At 40.6% G+C, this 17,162-nt stretch overlaps 3 protein-coding genes across 3 annotated transcripts; 1 reads left to right on the top strand and 2 right to left on the bottom strand.

Moving 5' to 3' along the window:
- Window positions 1-2,872: 2,872 nt before the first annotated feature.
- Window positions 2,873-4,989, bottom strand: LOC139214757 (gamma-crystallin N-A-like). Its single transcript, XM_070845677.1, has 4 exons — window positions 4,969-4,989; window positions 4,451-4,699; window positions 3,858-4,003; window positions 2,873-3,008 (listed from the first exon to the last, which is right to left on the bottom strand). Exons 1-4 carry the CDS (start codon window positions 4,987-4,989, stop codon window positions 2,873-2,875), a joined length of 552 nt encoding a protein of 183 aa, XP_070701778.1.
- A 1,598-nt stretch (window positions 4,990-6,587) lies between these two features.
- On the top strand, window positions 6,588-8,155 carry ly97.3 (lymphocyte antigen 97, tandem duplicate 3). Its single transcript, XM_070845694.1, has 4 exons — window positions 6,588-6,679; window positions 6,944-7,013; window positions 7,400-7,522; window positions 7,883-8,155. Exons 2-4 carry the CDS (start codon window positions 6,965-6,967, stop codon window positions 7,987-7,989), a joined length of 279 nt encoding a protein of 92 aa, XP_070701795.1. The 5' UTR covers window positions 6,588-6,679; window positions 6,944-6,964; the 3' UTR covers window positions 7,990-8,155.
- Window positions 8,156-9,061: 906 nt separating this feature from the next.
- On the bottom strand, window positions 9,062-15,063 carry LOC139214417 (GTP-binding protein Rheb). Its single transcript, XM_070845264.1, has 8 exons — window positions 14,791-15,063; window positions 13,802-13,873; window positions 12,117-12,184; window positions 11,849-11,931; window positions 11,686-11,742; window positions 11,530-11,577; window positions 11,104-11,185; window positions 9,062-9,893 (listed from the first exon to the last, which is right to left on the bottom strand). Exons 1-8 carry the CDS (start codon window positions 14,840-14,842, stop codon window positions 9,801-9,803), a joined length of 555 nt encoding a protein of 184 aa, XP_070701365.1. The 5' UTR covers window positions 14,843-15,063; the 3' UTR covers window positions 9,062-9,800.
- Between the last annotated feature and the right edge of the window lie 2,099 nt (window positions 15,064-17,162).

The following is a 17,162-nucleotide window of genomic DNA, read 5'->3' as shown; positions in this document are numbered from 1 at the left end:
CGCCACAGCGCGTGTCAATAGCCGCGACGCTGCAACAATGTTGCAAGAAAAGATAGGAGCGACCAACTGCCTGCCACACTGTTACTCCAGCAAAAGGTGCGGCATTTCGCATCGGAAGTGGGTCCAAAAACCGAATGGGAAGCCGATAAACTATCCGAGACGAAAGCCGGCGCTCTTATTGAGGTTATTCACTTGAATAGTAGCACCGCTGCATCGGGAGGTCGGTCGGGGTTTACATGCCTGTTACTGATCTGTGTCCAAAATGGCTTCTAAATGGGGAATGGGCTGCAAACAGGGAAACCCGGATGTGTAAACACAAAGAGGGGAATTCAGGCAGCCAGCGAATGACCTTAACACGACACCGTAGATACACGCCTGAAATGACTTTATTGTAGCCTCGCATCGATGTTCATGGCGTTATTTTGAACCGTAAAAGACCTTAGCAGGAGGTAAAATGAGGGGTTTGGGGTGAAATGTGTGCTTTCCACGTTAGTCCGTGTCCCGTTTCCAGCTGATAGAACACTTACACTTTCTGTGGTCAGAGTTAGTATTTTCGTAGTTTTCTGTTCTTATCATTTAGCCCGAGGTTGAAAACGAGACTCTCGGTGCTGCTTTTAATGGATGCACGAAGAGGAGAGCGCACTATTTTAGTAATATGTTATTGAAATTGCGTGTTATCGCTGTTTCACCAGATATAAATCAACCACAGGCTCAGGAAGGACACAAGCTACATTTTCATTCTGTGCCAGTATCATTAGCCAGCACTCACATTCAAAGCATAAACGTATTAGGTCGTATTAAAATTTAGTTTAGTGTCAGTGTGATAAATATCTCTTAGCTTCACACATTACTTTATGATGGATTCTGAGGGGGGGGGGGTTGCCTTTCTCATTGATCTTTTATGCATAAGTGGAAGCTAAAAATAGCTGACCTAATTTGGAGTAACACGATAAAATAAATGCTATTTAAAATGTATTCGTTCTAATTACACACCGCCAGACAGTGTTAAATATAAAATATATCTCACGCAGCAAAACCGAAATAGAGTCAAAGCATATCTCATAATGAGTCACTAAAGTTAGTCTGTTAACCAGCACAAAGCAGGAAGTGTGGGACAATAATCAGCCCCCCAGTTTCCAAAACATCTGTCAATAGTACTACTGTTAAAATCATGTCAAATGATTTGTGATATTTATATTTTGTAAATAAATTAAAAAAAAAGACAGATTCATGTTTTGTGTCAAATGATTTGTCCGTCTGTCCAGTCAGTATTTCCCTAAAAAGAGTTAAAATAGTTAAGGCTTATTTCTGAACTAAAAGTGGATGTCCATAGTAATAGAATATCACGGCACAGAGTTTGCTTCGTAGCATTTAAGACACACTCTTTTAAAACTGAAGTCCTTTGTGTAGAATAATAAAAGCCATCATCATACCGAATCAGCAGTGACATTGTTAAAATGCCATTAAGCCTGGCTCACAGGTCCCTCTCCCTCCCTTGTCTTTGACATCCAGACGAATGGCATGTTGGTGACACCCAGCCAATTCAGGCAGCAAATGGCTCAGGAATAAGGTTAGCTATAGGTAATCGCCCTTAAACTAGTGCTGTTGAGTGTAACTCAAGACAAAGCATTTCCTCATTAAGCTATCCTATATTGACCCTGTAACTCAATAGAGGCCATGAGCGAAACCTTGTAAAGATAGGTGATCTGTTGTCATGACTGTTGGAAGGGAAAGCACATGAGTGCTCATTAAAGGTCCAAGAGTCACAACCATGGTGTGGCATTCCTAGAGGAATGAGAGCATGAAGGGAAATGATTCAAGGGTGCATAAAAAAACAAGAAACTATGAGCTATTAGTGTCATAAAAGGCTGTTAAATGCATAAATTCCCAGCCTGTCAGTACTTTATGTTGCATTGGGTTTGTGTGCATAATGTGATGAAAAACAGGACATAAGCTTGTTACACAAACTGAATTTAGGCAGATGAAACCCAGACTGGACAACATTATTCCATGATACAGAAATTGGTGCGTATTTATTTTTAATCAAAGAAAATGTGGATATTTTTGATGTGTTTGGGTCGTATCGAAAGTCCCCACCTGATCACTTTGAGACCCCCGTGGTGAGCGTCACGACTTGACAGTAAAATAGATAAATGACACTAGGTGGTAGCAGAGCTCCCCGGGGCAGCTGCAGAGACCGCTTCAACCTGTGCAATATCTCTCTTTCACTCTTGATTTATACACCGTATGTATAGGGAGGACACACAGGTTTTGTTGTTCACTGCTGACTGCCAAACATTCACTTGTGTGAGGGAGTGCGCTTACAAAAGGCGAGGTGCTTTCTTGTTTCTTTCTTCTCTTTGTGAGTTTTAATAGGTGAATTTTTAGTTTTTTGTTTTTTTTAATTCCCTCCTTGATAAATAAAAAGCCCACATATTGACCTGCTAATCTGTGCTCAGTGGTATCCAGAGTAAAATGTAACTTGATAATGGATCCATTAGTATGAGCAAAAGCACAGTACTTAAAGGTTTTGTAGTTATGGTATACGATAGAAAGCAATTACCTGAATCATAGCCTGTAGCCGTCTCTACAATGAAATGTGGTGGCTTGGTTAAAAGTTTCACACTGAGTGAACATAAAAGGAGAACAAACTGGAAATAAGATTGTCGATATTATAGGATCGCTCCTTTATTTCAGCCTTAGAATAAGCCAGTACAAAAATAAAACAACAAGCACTGTCAAACATTTTCTCCACCTTTTATTATTTTACAGCCCCACAGAGTCAGCGTGTGATTACTCGACAGTGTGGCGTGTTTTTCCTCACTGGATGATCTCATCCCTGCGGTCGTGTTGCCAGTGACAGTGAGGTGGTTTAGAAGTAGTTTGCCACCCTGCGAACAGACTGGATGTTGGGGTTCTCTGCCTGCCACTCCATGTGGGTGCAGTAGCTTCCTCTCTCCACAATGTACATGCGGCCACGGTAGTTGGGCTCCTCATACAGCACCCAGCTGTTTGGGAAAATATATAAAAACATTTAATAAAAGAAGGTTTAAAAATATGCAATTCAGTTTATGACATATTTCTGACAATATTTTCTGACTTGGCTTATAAAGTGTCTTATATACTAATGCTTAGGGTTCACAAAAAAAAATTTTTTACTTACCTCTTGTGGTAGTTATACAATTAAGTCTCTATGTTCTGTGTTTTTTGTTTTCCTGGAGAAACATTTTAATTTTGTGATATATATTTTTTTTTATTTTTGTTGATTGTTATGTCCCCAAAGTGTTGAGAGGGTGGAGTGCTGACAGAAAATGAGGGGAGAGAGGGAGAGAGGGTGCAAAATGGTATGCAACAGATCCCCTGTGCCAGACTTGAACTCGCGCCACCGCAACACAATGCAGGGGGAATGGAATTTTGTTTGTGGTGCTAAAATCACTGAAAAATTGCCTGCAAGAAATTCAACAGATACAATTTCCCACTTACTCTGGATAATTCACAGACCTCCTTCCACTGGAACTGCTCCTCTAGCGAGGGAGTAGTCCCTCATAACTCATAATTCATCTCCACTTTATTACTACAGATGGATTTCTGTGTCGAGTTCTTGACAAAAACAAACAATAGAACAGACTGTCTTATCTACAGTCTCCTTTCAATAAAGGAGGCTAAAATTCCAAATAAGTAAGTCTATCTTGGATGAGCTGACCCTTTTAGACAGCATCACACAAGTTATCAGTGTCCCTTAAGCCCATCGAGGCAGTACAGTAAACTAAAATATTCTAGCACATGTTCAGAACCTCTTATGTGCTCTGAGCACGTTAAATCAAACACTAACTCTCCCTTGCTGCAGAGATACATACGCTCCATCTCCATAAACCCTGAGGGAATTGACACAGTTCTTGGTCAGGCCTCGGGCTTCCAGGAACGGACAGTCGTCGCACAGCTCCACACACTGGCCGCCGAAGTTGTCTCCCTCGAACAGCTCCATCCTGTAGTGCTCTCCATGCTGGGGAGGATAAAGGCATGCCCATCTCGCTGAGTCATGGCAACGGTGTTCACCTTCACTTTACAGCTAAGGACCAAGACCTCATCCTTTATATGGCAGGGACTGTACTGTGTGTGCAAACACTTATACAAACACCCTTATAGAAACCTCAAGGTTAAATTTGAATGTAAAGGGTGACGTGTAGCCCACTGTCTCATTTGTGTCTTTCAGCTGATGGTGTACGTACATGTTGTTAAAACCTTCAAGTTATTAATATGCCTGCATCATTATAAACCCTAGTTATCTAAATGATTCTCAATTTGACTCATCTGAAAAACAGATGTGCACAAATGAGGCCACACATGTGCCAGTCTGCCAGGCTTTTTTTTTTTGTTGTTTTTAACAACCAAATATTTGTCTGTCTGTCCCTGGGGTCTCTCTCTCTCTCACACACACACACACTCTTACCATCCTGATTGGCCTACAGGAGCCCATGTGATCGTTATGGGCATTCCAGCGCTGGAATTCAGGGTACTCTCCGTGTTCCAGAATGTACTGTTGGCCCTTGAAGTCTGGATGGTCGAAGCAGATGAAGGCGCCGCTCTCCACACGAATAGAGTTGACCCTGTTCATGAAGCCACGGTCCTGGAAGTTGTCACAGTCGCTGCAGATCTCCAGCTTCCTCCCAGTGAAACATTTTCCCTCATAGAACACGATCTGTTTGCCAGATGCCCCAAAAGTGAACATTAATTTTTTTTTCTCTCTCCCAATAGATACTTGTATGGAAAATGCTGCAATTTGTTTTCTGACTAAGAGTGTTGTAGGTAGTCCGAAAGATATTGTGCTGAAGTGTAATTTAGCACTGTTTAAGTAATATCTGAGCTTGGACCGGTCATCCACATTAAAGCTGTTGTGATGCACATTTGTTTGTGACACACATGCACAAGTTTGGGAAATCCCTTGGAACACTCCCTTGTGGTACTCACCTTTCCTGAGTACTGAGACATTTTCCACTGTTTGCTGTTCCAAACTAGTCACACAGTATAAGAGTGGAAAAATTTGGACACCCAGATATATATGGCGGACAGTGAGTGTGGTGGTATCGCGAGGCAGAGGCAACAAAAGCACAACAATGGGGGGTTTAGACATTTTGCCACATGGACAGTTTCCCTTACATGTGCCAGTGCTGATATTGGAGTTTGTCTCTGGGGGGCAAAACAATAGAGAGAGAGATTTTGCTTTGATTGGGCTTTGGGAGTGATGCTGCACTGAGTCTGGGGTTGCAGAGTAATATTTGGGTTGTGTCCAGGCGAGGAGGAAAACAAACACAGAGGGACAGTTAAAGCAGAGGCGAATGGACATGAATGACCCAGTGCAAACAAGAAACAGGTCCTCTGACAACTAGGAAAATGTAGAAACCATGAGGTGTGGTCCTTGTCCATTTCCAAGCGGAGCCGAGCAGCCCAGATGTCACACTCCAAAGCAGATTTCCCACCAGCTTTTCTCTTCGGATGTTGTTGTTTCTTTGCTGCTGATCCTGACAGGATCCCTGGATCTATTTAGACCTTGACCCATGACAATTTGGGAGAAGACTCTCAGTCAACATCAAAGGCCACCAGTTTGAAGGTTAGGCAGGTGGAGAAGGATACAAAACAGATAAAAACCTGTTTTCATGATCTGTATGACTTCAGGCCTCCTCCCTTCATCTACATTAACACATAAATGACAACTTGAAGTGATTTATTGCAGTTGAGTGGATTTATTGCAGTTTTTTTTTTTAAAAAGACTTAGAAAGTACAAGGTTTGGCATTCACACTAAAGTAGCCATTCCTTAAGTAGGTTACTGTAAAACACTTCTCTCTCAGGTGCGTAGATTCAAAAATCACATGGACTTCAGTAGCAGTCAATTTGTTCGTCAGTAGGCTTCTTTGTGAGACATTAAGGTTTAAAATGGATTCGTAACATTTTTTTGTAAGGCATTAATAGCAGCATTTTTCAACCAGCCTTTATGTATCAGAGCAATTTTCTGTACTCTGGATTGTATTTAAAGGAGTAAAATCTGATGGAGGTAATATTTCCACTTCACCAAAGAAAATATTTTGGTCTTTTATGCAGCATCTATTTGATAGTTACAGGTATTTATTTTAAGTGCCTGGCAGCTGGGGAGAGTGCCAGTCTTTTATTCTCTTTCACTAGCTTTATATTAAGTGCTAGCTCAAGTCAGTGCAGACTTTATTCTTTGTTCTCAGTCAATTCATGTCTGGTGCTGATGTCGGTTAAAGAGCCCTGAGCCTCATATAGGTCAGACATAATCCACCTAAAGCAAACATACTGTGCCTTTGACTAATGTCCTCTTGTCTTCTTAAGACGCGAATACAGCTAATGTACATCTTTATCTGTGTCTGTGACAAATGCATACATGAATGTTTGCAGTCTCATAAATTATATACAGCAGTGGACAAAGGGTGGAGAGCTCTTGCATAATGCAGGAATCGGAGCATTGGGAAACTGCAACCCCTGAACACAGTGTACCCAGGGTGAGTGAGATGCTAAGCATATAGACACAACACAGATACGCCACTTAATGGGACGTTACCATGACAGGGCAAAGTATGAACGGGTATAAAAAGGGGGGAAAGTGGATGAATACATCTCACTTGTCACTTGGCAGGAGCCTGAGGCAGACAAATCAGCAAGGTATGTACACGTAAACAGTGCTTTTGTGTTCTTCTCTTATTTGAGCATTTAACCTTCAGTTCTTTTTGAGATATGTTGTGAATGTGAACAAACAATATAAACTCATACTGATATTTTTACCATGTAGTTGCTACTGGTGTCAATATGATTGTGCGTGCATGATACACCTGCACCTGTTTCCGAATTCAGACTATATATTTCAAATCAATTCCTAAAAATAAACTTGATTACTGTATCATGACATCTGTGCTTGATCTCTCATAGGCTGCAGCACTGAACAGAACAATGAAGTTTCTGGTCCTGGTTTTAACCATCGCCCTGCTGTTTACAGCTGGTGAGTCTGTCACTGATTCCCCACTGGATAAACAGAACCTCTGCTGCTGTGCAACAGGGACGTCTGCTGTCTCTTTGAATCTATACAGTACAGCAACAAACTCTCAGCAGAGCTGTCAGAAGCTCAAAGGCATTCTTTTCATTTTGCAGCAGATTGTAGGGAGTCATATACATGAGATGAAAGCAAATGGAAAAAGTGAAAAAGCAGCTGACTTACTAGTATTGTCCTATATGGCTTCATAGCTTCCTTTACATCTAAGTAGAATAAACCAAACATTGTTAATAACTTGCAAATACTCTTCACCCGATTCCTGCAGAAAACACATAGACTGAAACAAATCAGAAAAACAATGACTGAAATATCTTTCTGCTGATTTTTGTTTTCAGGTGAAGCCCTGAACTGCCACAGGTGTGTCTCCAAAAAGGCTGGAGGGACCTGTGAGCTCACCGTAGAGACCTGTAAACCAGAGAAGGAAGGCTGTGCTGCTGCCAGGTTCCTCAGAGCACCACGTGAGTTTCTCAACATGCTCCAACTATTTTATCGCTGGCAAATACATGGCCCTGAGAATGGCAGATATAAATATTAACTTTGCTGTGAAGAGTCAAGCTGAAGGTTACAGTTCACCGAAGAAAAACATTTACATGTCATGGCACTAGACATCAATCAGGATTCTAAGGAACTGAAAAGAGCATATTTGTGGCTAAACAGCATCAGGAAAGGTCACATATAGCAGAAAGTCAGCTGCATGTCAAATAACTGAAACTGTTTGTCAAATGTTTGTGAATCATGTCAAAATACACTGGCTCAGTGAAGTTGGCACATTTTTGTTAAAAGTCGACATTTTCCTTTTTTTTGTTCTACTTTCTTAGATGGCCAGTACCAGAAATGCATGGCTCCAGCAGACTGTGAAATGCTGAAGATGAACTCCTACATCGATATCACCTGCTGTGGTGACGATATGTGCAACACTTTGTAAAATTCTAATGTATCAGAGCATCTTAAAACCGAATTACTCCTGCAGACTGCGGTTGCTGCAGGCAGCTCCCATGGTGTGATCGCGAGTATGAATTCAAAGCAGCTACTTTTTAGAAAAATCACATTTGCTCTGTCAATCTTTTACTTGGCAAATAAAGTCTGAGCAAGAGCAAGTGCCTGTTCTCCTTCTTTTCAACCTTTGGAGCTTTCTTATTACTTTTTTTTGACAGCCACATCGAGTCAAAAACACAGTCTTCCCACTCTCATCTTAAAAACAATAATAGGAAGTGGCAGATTCATGTTCAAGCGTGACTTTCATTTTCAGCAGTTTGGCGTCCTGCAGCGGTCTTTACCTCAGCTCATTCAGAACACTGCTGCTACTGTAAGACACCTATCAAAGGCCGAAAGAAAGCACATCGCACCAGCTCCTAGGGCTTTGCACTGACCTCTGGCTCAACTTCAAATACTTTCACTAAAATAAGCAACAATCTAAGTCTTAAAAATCATCTTTAGGTGTCATTTATTGAGAGTTGGGTTTTCTGCTTCATCAGGACTATGTGGGAGTGGCTTCACTCGATTAATATTATTTATACTCGATATTTCAAAATCCTGATTGGTGCACTAAAATGTGTGACATGTTTTTTTTTTTTTTTTCTACCTGAGCACCGCCCACTTCAAACCAATGAGAAGAGCAGAGAGAAACAAAGGAAATTCAGAAATCTCTAAAGTGAAATAATGAAAACTGTCCTTGTGCAGAAATTGTGCATTCACGTAGGTCATTCCATTACTCACAACCATAAAAATCTCATTTGAAAAGAGACACTCCTCAAATACCCTGAAAAAGGAGGATCATTATCCACCCTGCACATGCATTCTGCACCCTCCTCCTGCTTTTCTTTTAAAATTGTGTGTCTATTATATGTTTTATGTTACCATCATTTTTTTTTACTTTATATCTCTTCTGGAAAGCAATTTGAACTATATTTGAAAGATGCTGAATAAATAAAGTTGCTCTGCTTCTCAGGTGACAAAAATCTCAATCAGCCGCAGTAATAATCCACACTCAGCCCGGCTTTACATAACCACTTTTTGCTTTAATGATTACAATCAAAAACATTTGTACAACATTTTCAACATTAGAAAATGGATGCAGATTTTTTTGGCTGACAGTAACTGCTATGAAAACAAACTGAGGGACAGAGAAGTGGGTACTGCGTGGAGATGAAGTAGAAAAAGAGCTGTAATATTGGAGGGACCAAACAGCTGGTGATGTATCAGAAGAAACGTACGCGTTTACTTATCCATTTTCAGAGCCTATGCATGGCAGACATGACATTCCTCTTATCTCTTGTTATTAAAACGCTCGTTGAAAGCGCTTGTAGCCTACATGAGAGCTGCATAATGAGAAGCTAAGATGCATCAAGCCACTACTATCTCTGGCCTTAGTTACGGTTGTCGTCATTACCAAGCACAGGAAAACATTTTTTCTGATACACCCAAATGATGTTCTGTGTTTTGCATCAGTGCCGAGCACAGAGATGGAGGAGGGGTGGATTGTGGAAAATATAAGACAAAGGGAACCACCACTCATCCTTTTTTTTTTTTTTTTTATCAAACACACAGAAAAACAAGGATGACAAAAGGGAATAGGAAATACTGATAAATAACAGTGGAATCAGAGCCATAAATAGACAGTATTGGATATTTAGGACCCTGGAGGGGTGGAGTCAGCTGAGGTGGAGGAGAACTGGCAGCTAGCCTTCAAGTAACGGGATATCCCAGTGCAGTGTCCTGTGTGTTGATTGGGCGGCTCTACATCATGGAGCAGGACGTTTTTCCTGGCTGCACGCCGCCGTCCATCTTCTCTGCTTCCAGGATCATCCTCCGGAAAACCTCCACGGCCGTCTGAGAGAGAGGGAGCGACACACACACACACACACACACACACACACACAAACGCACACACATACACACAGGATGCTGTCACATGTCTCAGTCACACCACTTTGAATTTTCCAGCAGCACGCACTACATCTAATAGAGCCTCACTGGCTGTGGGCACAACAGAGCGGGCGTTGTTTTTATAGGCATAAAGACAGTGAAGCAATATTGTTTGCTAACTTGATTTGAAGTGGATAAACCTTCTGAGTATGAAACTTATCAATGGTAGGAAATATATCCACTGGAAAACCAGAGAGAGGACCTCAGGAACTGATTCCTGTTGCTCATGTTGCAACTTTGTTGTTTACTTATAGCTCATGTTGCAGTTTTAACCTCTCCCTGAATGAAAATGAAAGAATAGTGGATAGAACATGTTGTATCTTGAAGGCTGGAGTAGATGACCTTTTGAACCGCTGTTAAATTTACATGAATTGATTTTTTTTGTCCACATGGGGGCAGTGCAAAAAGCAGTAAATATTGACATACTATCCTTGAGCTGATGTAGCAAAGCTGTTAGAAGAACATTTGCATCAGTTCAGACTCATACCTCTCGCTCTGTTGCATCTGCAACTTGCGCTCCACCTACTCCTGAGGTAAATATGGTGGTTCTTTAGCTGAGGGGGACTGTTGGTTTGTATAAAATATTGATTAGAGCAGGTTTAATATTTCAGTCCTGGCTGAATTGTGACACTGGCAGTAACTTTAAGTTTGTTGTAGCAATACAGTTTTCAGAGTTTCTCTTCAAATGACACATGTAAGCACAAGAGGGCAGCAAAGCTGTCTTGAGCAGCAACACTGGCAGACATGGACCAGAAGAGGAGCAACTTCATCTATTAGCACAGCCAAACAATTTTTTAATATTCATGTGGGTATGCAATTAGAATCCAGTGCAGGAAAGGCATACCCTGCCAGTTTATAGAGAGGTTATAGAATGCAAAATGATTGAATTTGTAATCCTGAAGAGATGCCAAGCATGACTAATGCCAAAAAATGGAGTCTGATATTGTAAAAAATCTTATTTACAGCACTTTCGTGAAATTGAAGGATTTAAGCAAGGTTGCAATGCAATGGTTGAACTGTATGCAGCAGATACAGTGACATCCTGACCTTCTGTCCCTGGTAAATCTGTAGGTCGAGCTCCAAAACTACTAACATCATCAGTTATTTTACATACCTGGTTCTCTTTAGCTGAGGACTCCATGAAGGCAGCGTTCCAGGATTCAGCTAATGCTTTTCCTTCTTCACAACTGATTACTCTAAAGGAAATAAACACACATAGACACAAACACGTGTACAGCAGGCCATTCAGTCAGTCAGGACAAAATATATAAATACAAATAAATAAATGTTAGCTTTGACTGACGTTCCCGTTAGATATATATAAATATAAATATAGTATGTCTTCCCCCTTCTTTTGGGTCATCTATGAACCAATGAACATCTTCGCTGTGCTGCTGGCAGGCATGATTAGTTTTGCATTTCTGCCACCAAGGGCCCACAGAATGATACGAAACGATGAAGAAATGAAGACGAAAAGTCCTGCTGTATCTACTGTCTAAAGTGGACCTCATGTGCGGTTTAGGTGTGTGTTAGGACATACCGCTCCATATGGAGGTCGTTCTTGTTTCCGACGAGCATAATTGGTACTCTGCATTAGCGGAAAAAGAAAAAAGCACTTTGTCATTTATGTTCGACATGTTAGAAGCTTCTTGGAATGCCTTGGGCAGCCAAATACGAAGAAAGAGGCCGTACTTACTGAACTTTTCCCACCATGTCCAATAGTTTTTCATGGATAACTTGTACAACTTCAAAGCTGGAAGAAACAAGGGGAGCGTTTCTTCTTCAACATTCATGAACTATGTGCAGTTCAACTCATTATACAGAACTTAATAGGTATTTGTTTGCAAGTACAAGTGTACCTTTTATTAGATGTAACAGAATAGACCAGAATGTAACCGTTGATGTCTATGGAGTAGGTCTGTGGGAAGATAGAGTACTCATCCTGTAGAGACAGAAGGAGAAATGAAGGAATTAGTATGCACAGTCACAGGTTTGGAATAGAAGGAATTAAATTTGATTAATGAAGCAGAATTAACACCAAACTAATAACTGACATTATCATAACAACAATTATTTACATAAAAATTGACAAAAGTGACACTGACAGGCTAATGCACTGAGTCATACCTGTCCTGCTGTGTCTACCAGCTGCAGATGGTACTCTTGTCCATTTATTGTGATCATTTTGGTAAATGCTGCAGTTAAAAGAAAAGACAAATTCGAAATGAACCAATAGAAATGCCAAATTACGCATTTGAATGGACGCAGAGGAGGAAATCTCCTTTTAAAATAAAACTGACAAATACGGCAAATACAGTACACAGTACACAGCACTTAACTGTATCTTAAATTCTCTACGTTTTCAGCATGCAGATCTCAAGACATAGAAACCGCAACCCATTTATGGATTCATGATGGCATTGCTGAGTTCATTCAGTACAGATATGTCCATTTCTGCCTGAAGATGGGTCATGTTATCTGCAGTGGGACTGAGGGATTGCACTGCATGCAGCATCTGCCTGATAGCGCTGACACTTCACTTTATGTTAACCATCTAGGGATTATTTATAGATACAGACCACATATTCGAGAAACGCAGGGTGGTATGTGAGGGGAATGTGTCAGGAAATAGAGAAACAGCCTGCAGGGAAAGTTAATACTCAAATCTCTGGAGTGTCTGGGAATATGTGAAGTTCTCTCCTTCCACAAAATGTATAGTTTAATATCAAGCAAGGGGGGGGGCTCAACAGCTCAACATCTCTCTAAAGTTCCTTAAAAGAAAGGTTTTCTCATGCTGGTGGTGGTAGTGTGGAGAAAATCAGCTGGTGTGGTGTTTGGACACATTAGTTTAGAAGGAACATTACACCCCGCAGGGTAACAGTTCAGTGTTATCAATCTTCTCCTTCCAGTGAAACCATGTTATAGTTGTCAGGATCAGGAAGTCAGACGTCTGTGTGCATGATAACAAGCAATGTCGGCATGAAAATGAAACCTTTAGTTTCATGTGATGAACGCAGATTTGAATGAGTAAAATGTGAAACACAAGCCATAACATGATACGATATTGAAATTGATTTTGTGATACTGTACTAGGACCTACAAGGATTATCAATTAGTCCACTGAACAAAATTGGCAACTATTTTAGTTACTATTTTTCATGCAAAATGTGCCAAATGTTCTCTGGTTCCAGCCTCCCAATGTGAATATTTGCTGCTTAATTGCTAATGAAATGAATTCCCTGCAGTCATATAGCATATGTTGCATGAAAAGTAAATAATAAGTCTAATATGATATACAACCGGCTGTTCTCATGTGATTCCAATTCCAGTCTTAGGTTTCATGATTCACAACCTCCACACATCCATCCACTGAAGAAAGCCACAGGATGTAGCTGAGAGTAAGTGGCCCTTGCGATGAGGATTATTTTACGAAATGACAATTACAATACTAATTTCATTTTCTTTTATATGGGGAGTTTCTCATAATTGAGTGTTGAAGTTCTCATCTGTTGATCAGACTGTAAAACCCTCTGAGACAAATTTGTGATTTTGGGCTCTATAAATAAAACTGTTTCATAGCAGAGGAGGACCACCCTGCCTGAAGACCAACTCCATTAATGTTGTAGAAAAAATACACACCCTTAAATAGCAAAAGCTATTTAATGTGACTATAGTTAAGGATGTAATCTACTAACTAAAGTAACTAAATACAAGAGTGTTTAATCTTAAGTGGTTTCCCACATCACCTACATAGTTTCCTGGGGGAAACCCTGTTTGTGCATCAAGGTCCCCATCACAACATCCCCACTTACTGTTTTCTATTGTTGGGTCATAGGAGTCAACAAACTGGCCTTCCACAAACTGAATTGTCAAGGAGGACTTTCCTGCAAAACACAAAAGAAAAAGAGATATCGTAAACAGCAACTTTAGATATTAGAAAAGCATGGAAATGTGGAAATAAATTGTCAAAAGTTTGCAAAAATATTGGTGCAGTGCTTCATAACTAGTGTTCATCTATGATGTATGGTGGCTCAGGAGTATATTCAGCACAGAGACAAGAAGGATGGAAGGCATTAGTGAACAATAACCATGAGTACATCAGGAAATCAATTACACAGAAATCCCATATTTATTAAAATATCAGCAAAAACTTGAAATGAGCTAACAAAGACAATAAACCCCCATAGTAACACCATGAGAGATGTTAACTATGCCAGGTCATTGTGTGGTATTATAAACACAGTAAGTGTTATAGTCTATCTGGGAACATTACAGGGGTGTTTTCCCCATCAGTGCTGGCATGCTGGCTGGGCCTCCAGTCGTGCTATCTGTGTGTGCCATCTTGCCATCCTGAACATCCTTTCACCGCATACAAACTGCGCTTCTTTGGCTTCACATGCGATAAAACAAACTGCACAGTAATGCGTCAAAATCCGGTGGTCCTTCCGGCCTTCACAGAGCGTGGCACTAACCAACGCCGCCAGGGTTGGGGTCACTGACAGGAAACCTATCAATCAGACCAGATAGCGTAAAAAAAAAAAAAAAAAAATAGCCCTCTTCAGCACATTATTGGAGGCCTCGTGTGATGAAACGCACAAGGCCGCATCTCACCTGGTGGCGCTCATTCGCCCGCGCAAAGATGTTGCGTGACAGATCTCAACTCCCTATAATTTAAGTCTATTATAGGAGGCGTCAAGCGCTCTTATAATGGACCCGAAAGGCCTCTGAAATCTAACCTCAGCGTCGCATCCGAAGCCCCTAAAGGTGTAATTTCGCCCTCTTTGAAATGGTCGGAACTCACCTACGGATCTGTACCCGAGGATGGCGATTTTTCGTGATTTCGGCTGCGGCATATCTCGTTCTGGTTATCGCATCTAGTCCTCGGGGTCTACCGCAACCTCCAACTGGAATGGCATCCAAATTCAAGGGGCGCAGAAATTCGACATACAGCCTCCAAACCAAAGCAGGAATCCTCTCGTCTTTGTTCTGTTTGTGAGGAATCTTACAAGCACGGATTGAGGGGAAAAAAAATGTTATTTCAGTTCATATAAAACAGCATGGAGTATCTATAGATCTACAATAACTGCGTCACTCCCCTTTGCAATGTAATGAATTAGTAATTACTGCTCCGTCCTAATTGGCTACCCGCGGAGGGAAGGAGGATGCTGGTGCCTGTTGTAAAACTCTGATTGGAGGAGAGAGCTGTTCGTCAAGCAGCAGGGCCCGCGTCCTGAAATATGATTGGCTGCTACACGCATTATGACGCGCTGGGTGGTCGGGTGCAATGTCATTCATATGTGTAGGGTCAGGGAGAAGGGATACTGGCCTGAGTGCTCCAACGAAGACGTCATTTTTTATTTATTTATTATACATGGAGATACTGTAGTAATTCTGCCATGACCTCTAGAAAGACTAATTATGATAAATAAAATATTAATAATCAAAGAGTTCTCATAGTTCCCTGAAATAAGGACACTATAAACCCATTACTCTGTATTAACAGCACCATTATTGGCCATAGAAATATTATATAACTATTAGAAGGATGAGTGATGATATAATCGTTCACTGTATTCCAGCCAAGTAGTCATTATAGCATCATAGGACAGTTACAGGCAGTGATGAAGGAGGCATTCAGATGCTGTACTGCCATACGACCTACCAACGAAGGTGTACGATCACCAAGTACATTTACTCAAGTAGCATATAAGTGCAATTTACAGATCACAGTACTCTAGTCTGTCATCCTACTTCACTTTACTTCATAACGTTTATTTTACCAATATAGGCAACAGCTAGTTTATAAATGAAGATGCGAAATACAAAACACTTAAATAATTGTTAAAATATGATGTATTGTTACAGAATAAACTACCCACAGCTTATAAAATAGCTCAAATTAACTTCTAACAGAAAAAAAAAATACTACAGACACATTAATGCATCATAATACTCTGAGCAAGGAATTATATTCCATGGCATTTGTGCTTTTAAATTAATGAGTGCACTATTACTTGGGATACTAGTGATGAAGCCACAATAAACTGCTAAAAGAAGGTTCATTTGCCACAGTGCATTGCAGTAACACGGCAGCTACCACTGAGGTGGTAACCCGAGAAGCAGATTACATTTCATTACTGTCATGTCTCGTCAAGTTTGTTAAGTTTAGTTAATGTGTTTTTCTGTTACTGCCTGTTTTTCCCTCTCATTCCAGGTCCCTTCACTTTCTGCCCTGGTGTGTTTCCTGCTCCTGTGATTGTCTGCCCCGACCTCATTGTTTCCACCTGTGCTTCCTTCCCTGGTGTACATATTGTCTTTGGTTTTCCTGTCCTGTGCCAGATAGTCTTGTAGCCTTGTGTCGAGCTTTCCGTCGTCCTTAGTTAGTATCAGTGACGTTATCTTGTTGTGAGTGTTTGGAATCTAGTCGGGTTTGTATCTATTAGTAACTATTATCTATTGCATTGTTTTTCTGTGCAACTTTAAACTGCACCATTTACAATCTGTAAGCCAAGTCAGAGTTATGACCTGAATATTTCTAAACTTCTGGATGAGGATATGAACAGTAAGATCACTAAAACGTGTTAGTGAGTACCATCAACACAACACAGATCCCAAGAGAAGTTAGAACAGAATAATGCTATAGTGAAAGAAATAAATGTACAATAACAACTCTATGATCTCATTGCACAGATGCAGTACATGGATCTACTATAAGTCCTGAAACCAGTATTATTGAAACTCTACCAGATGATTTGCACACAGTAAAAAAGTGTTCACCACCTAAAGATGTCCAGCAGATGTCCCCATAACATCATTTACGTCTCACACAGGAACCACTCATAGCACTAGAGGCTTATCTGAAAGAGCTCAAATAACTATTATACATATTCCCATAGAGACATCACCTTCTAATTACTGTTAAATTCCATCTCTTGTTTTTGGTTTATTGAACTCTGTTTCTAAAGCTGTACGCTGTACAAACAGTGTTAACGCTATACCTCAACAACCTCACACATAAATCAAACTAGAGACACCCGTGATTATTTGTGCTGATAGTGTATTCCATTATAGATGTTAAAATACCCTGGTCTTAATATAACTGTGGCCTTAAACCAAACCACAGGCATGCAACAATACCATAGGACCACAGGCCACAATTAGTGGGATAAGCCC

This window comes from Pempheris klunzingeri, chromosome 15 (genome assembly GCF_042242105.1).
Source record: "Pempheris klunzingeri isolate RE-2024b chromosome 15, fPemKlu1.hap1, whole genome shotgun sequence".
Classification (NCBI taxonomy): Eukaryota; Metazoa; Chordata; class Actinopteri; order Acropomatiformes; family Pempheridae; genus Pempheris; species Pempheris klunzingeri.
The sequence above is the reverse complement of the archived record's forward strand: the minus strand, read 5'-3'. Positions and strand labels throughout refer to the sequence as shown.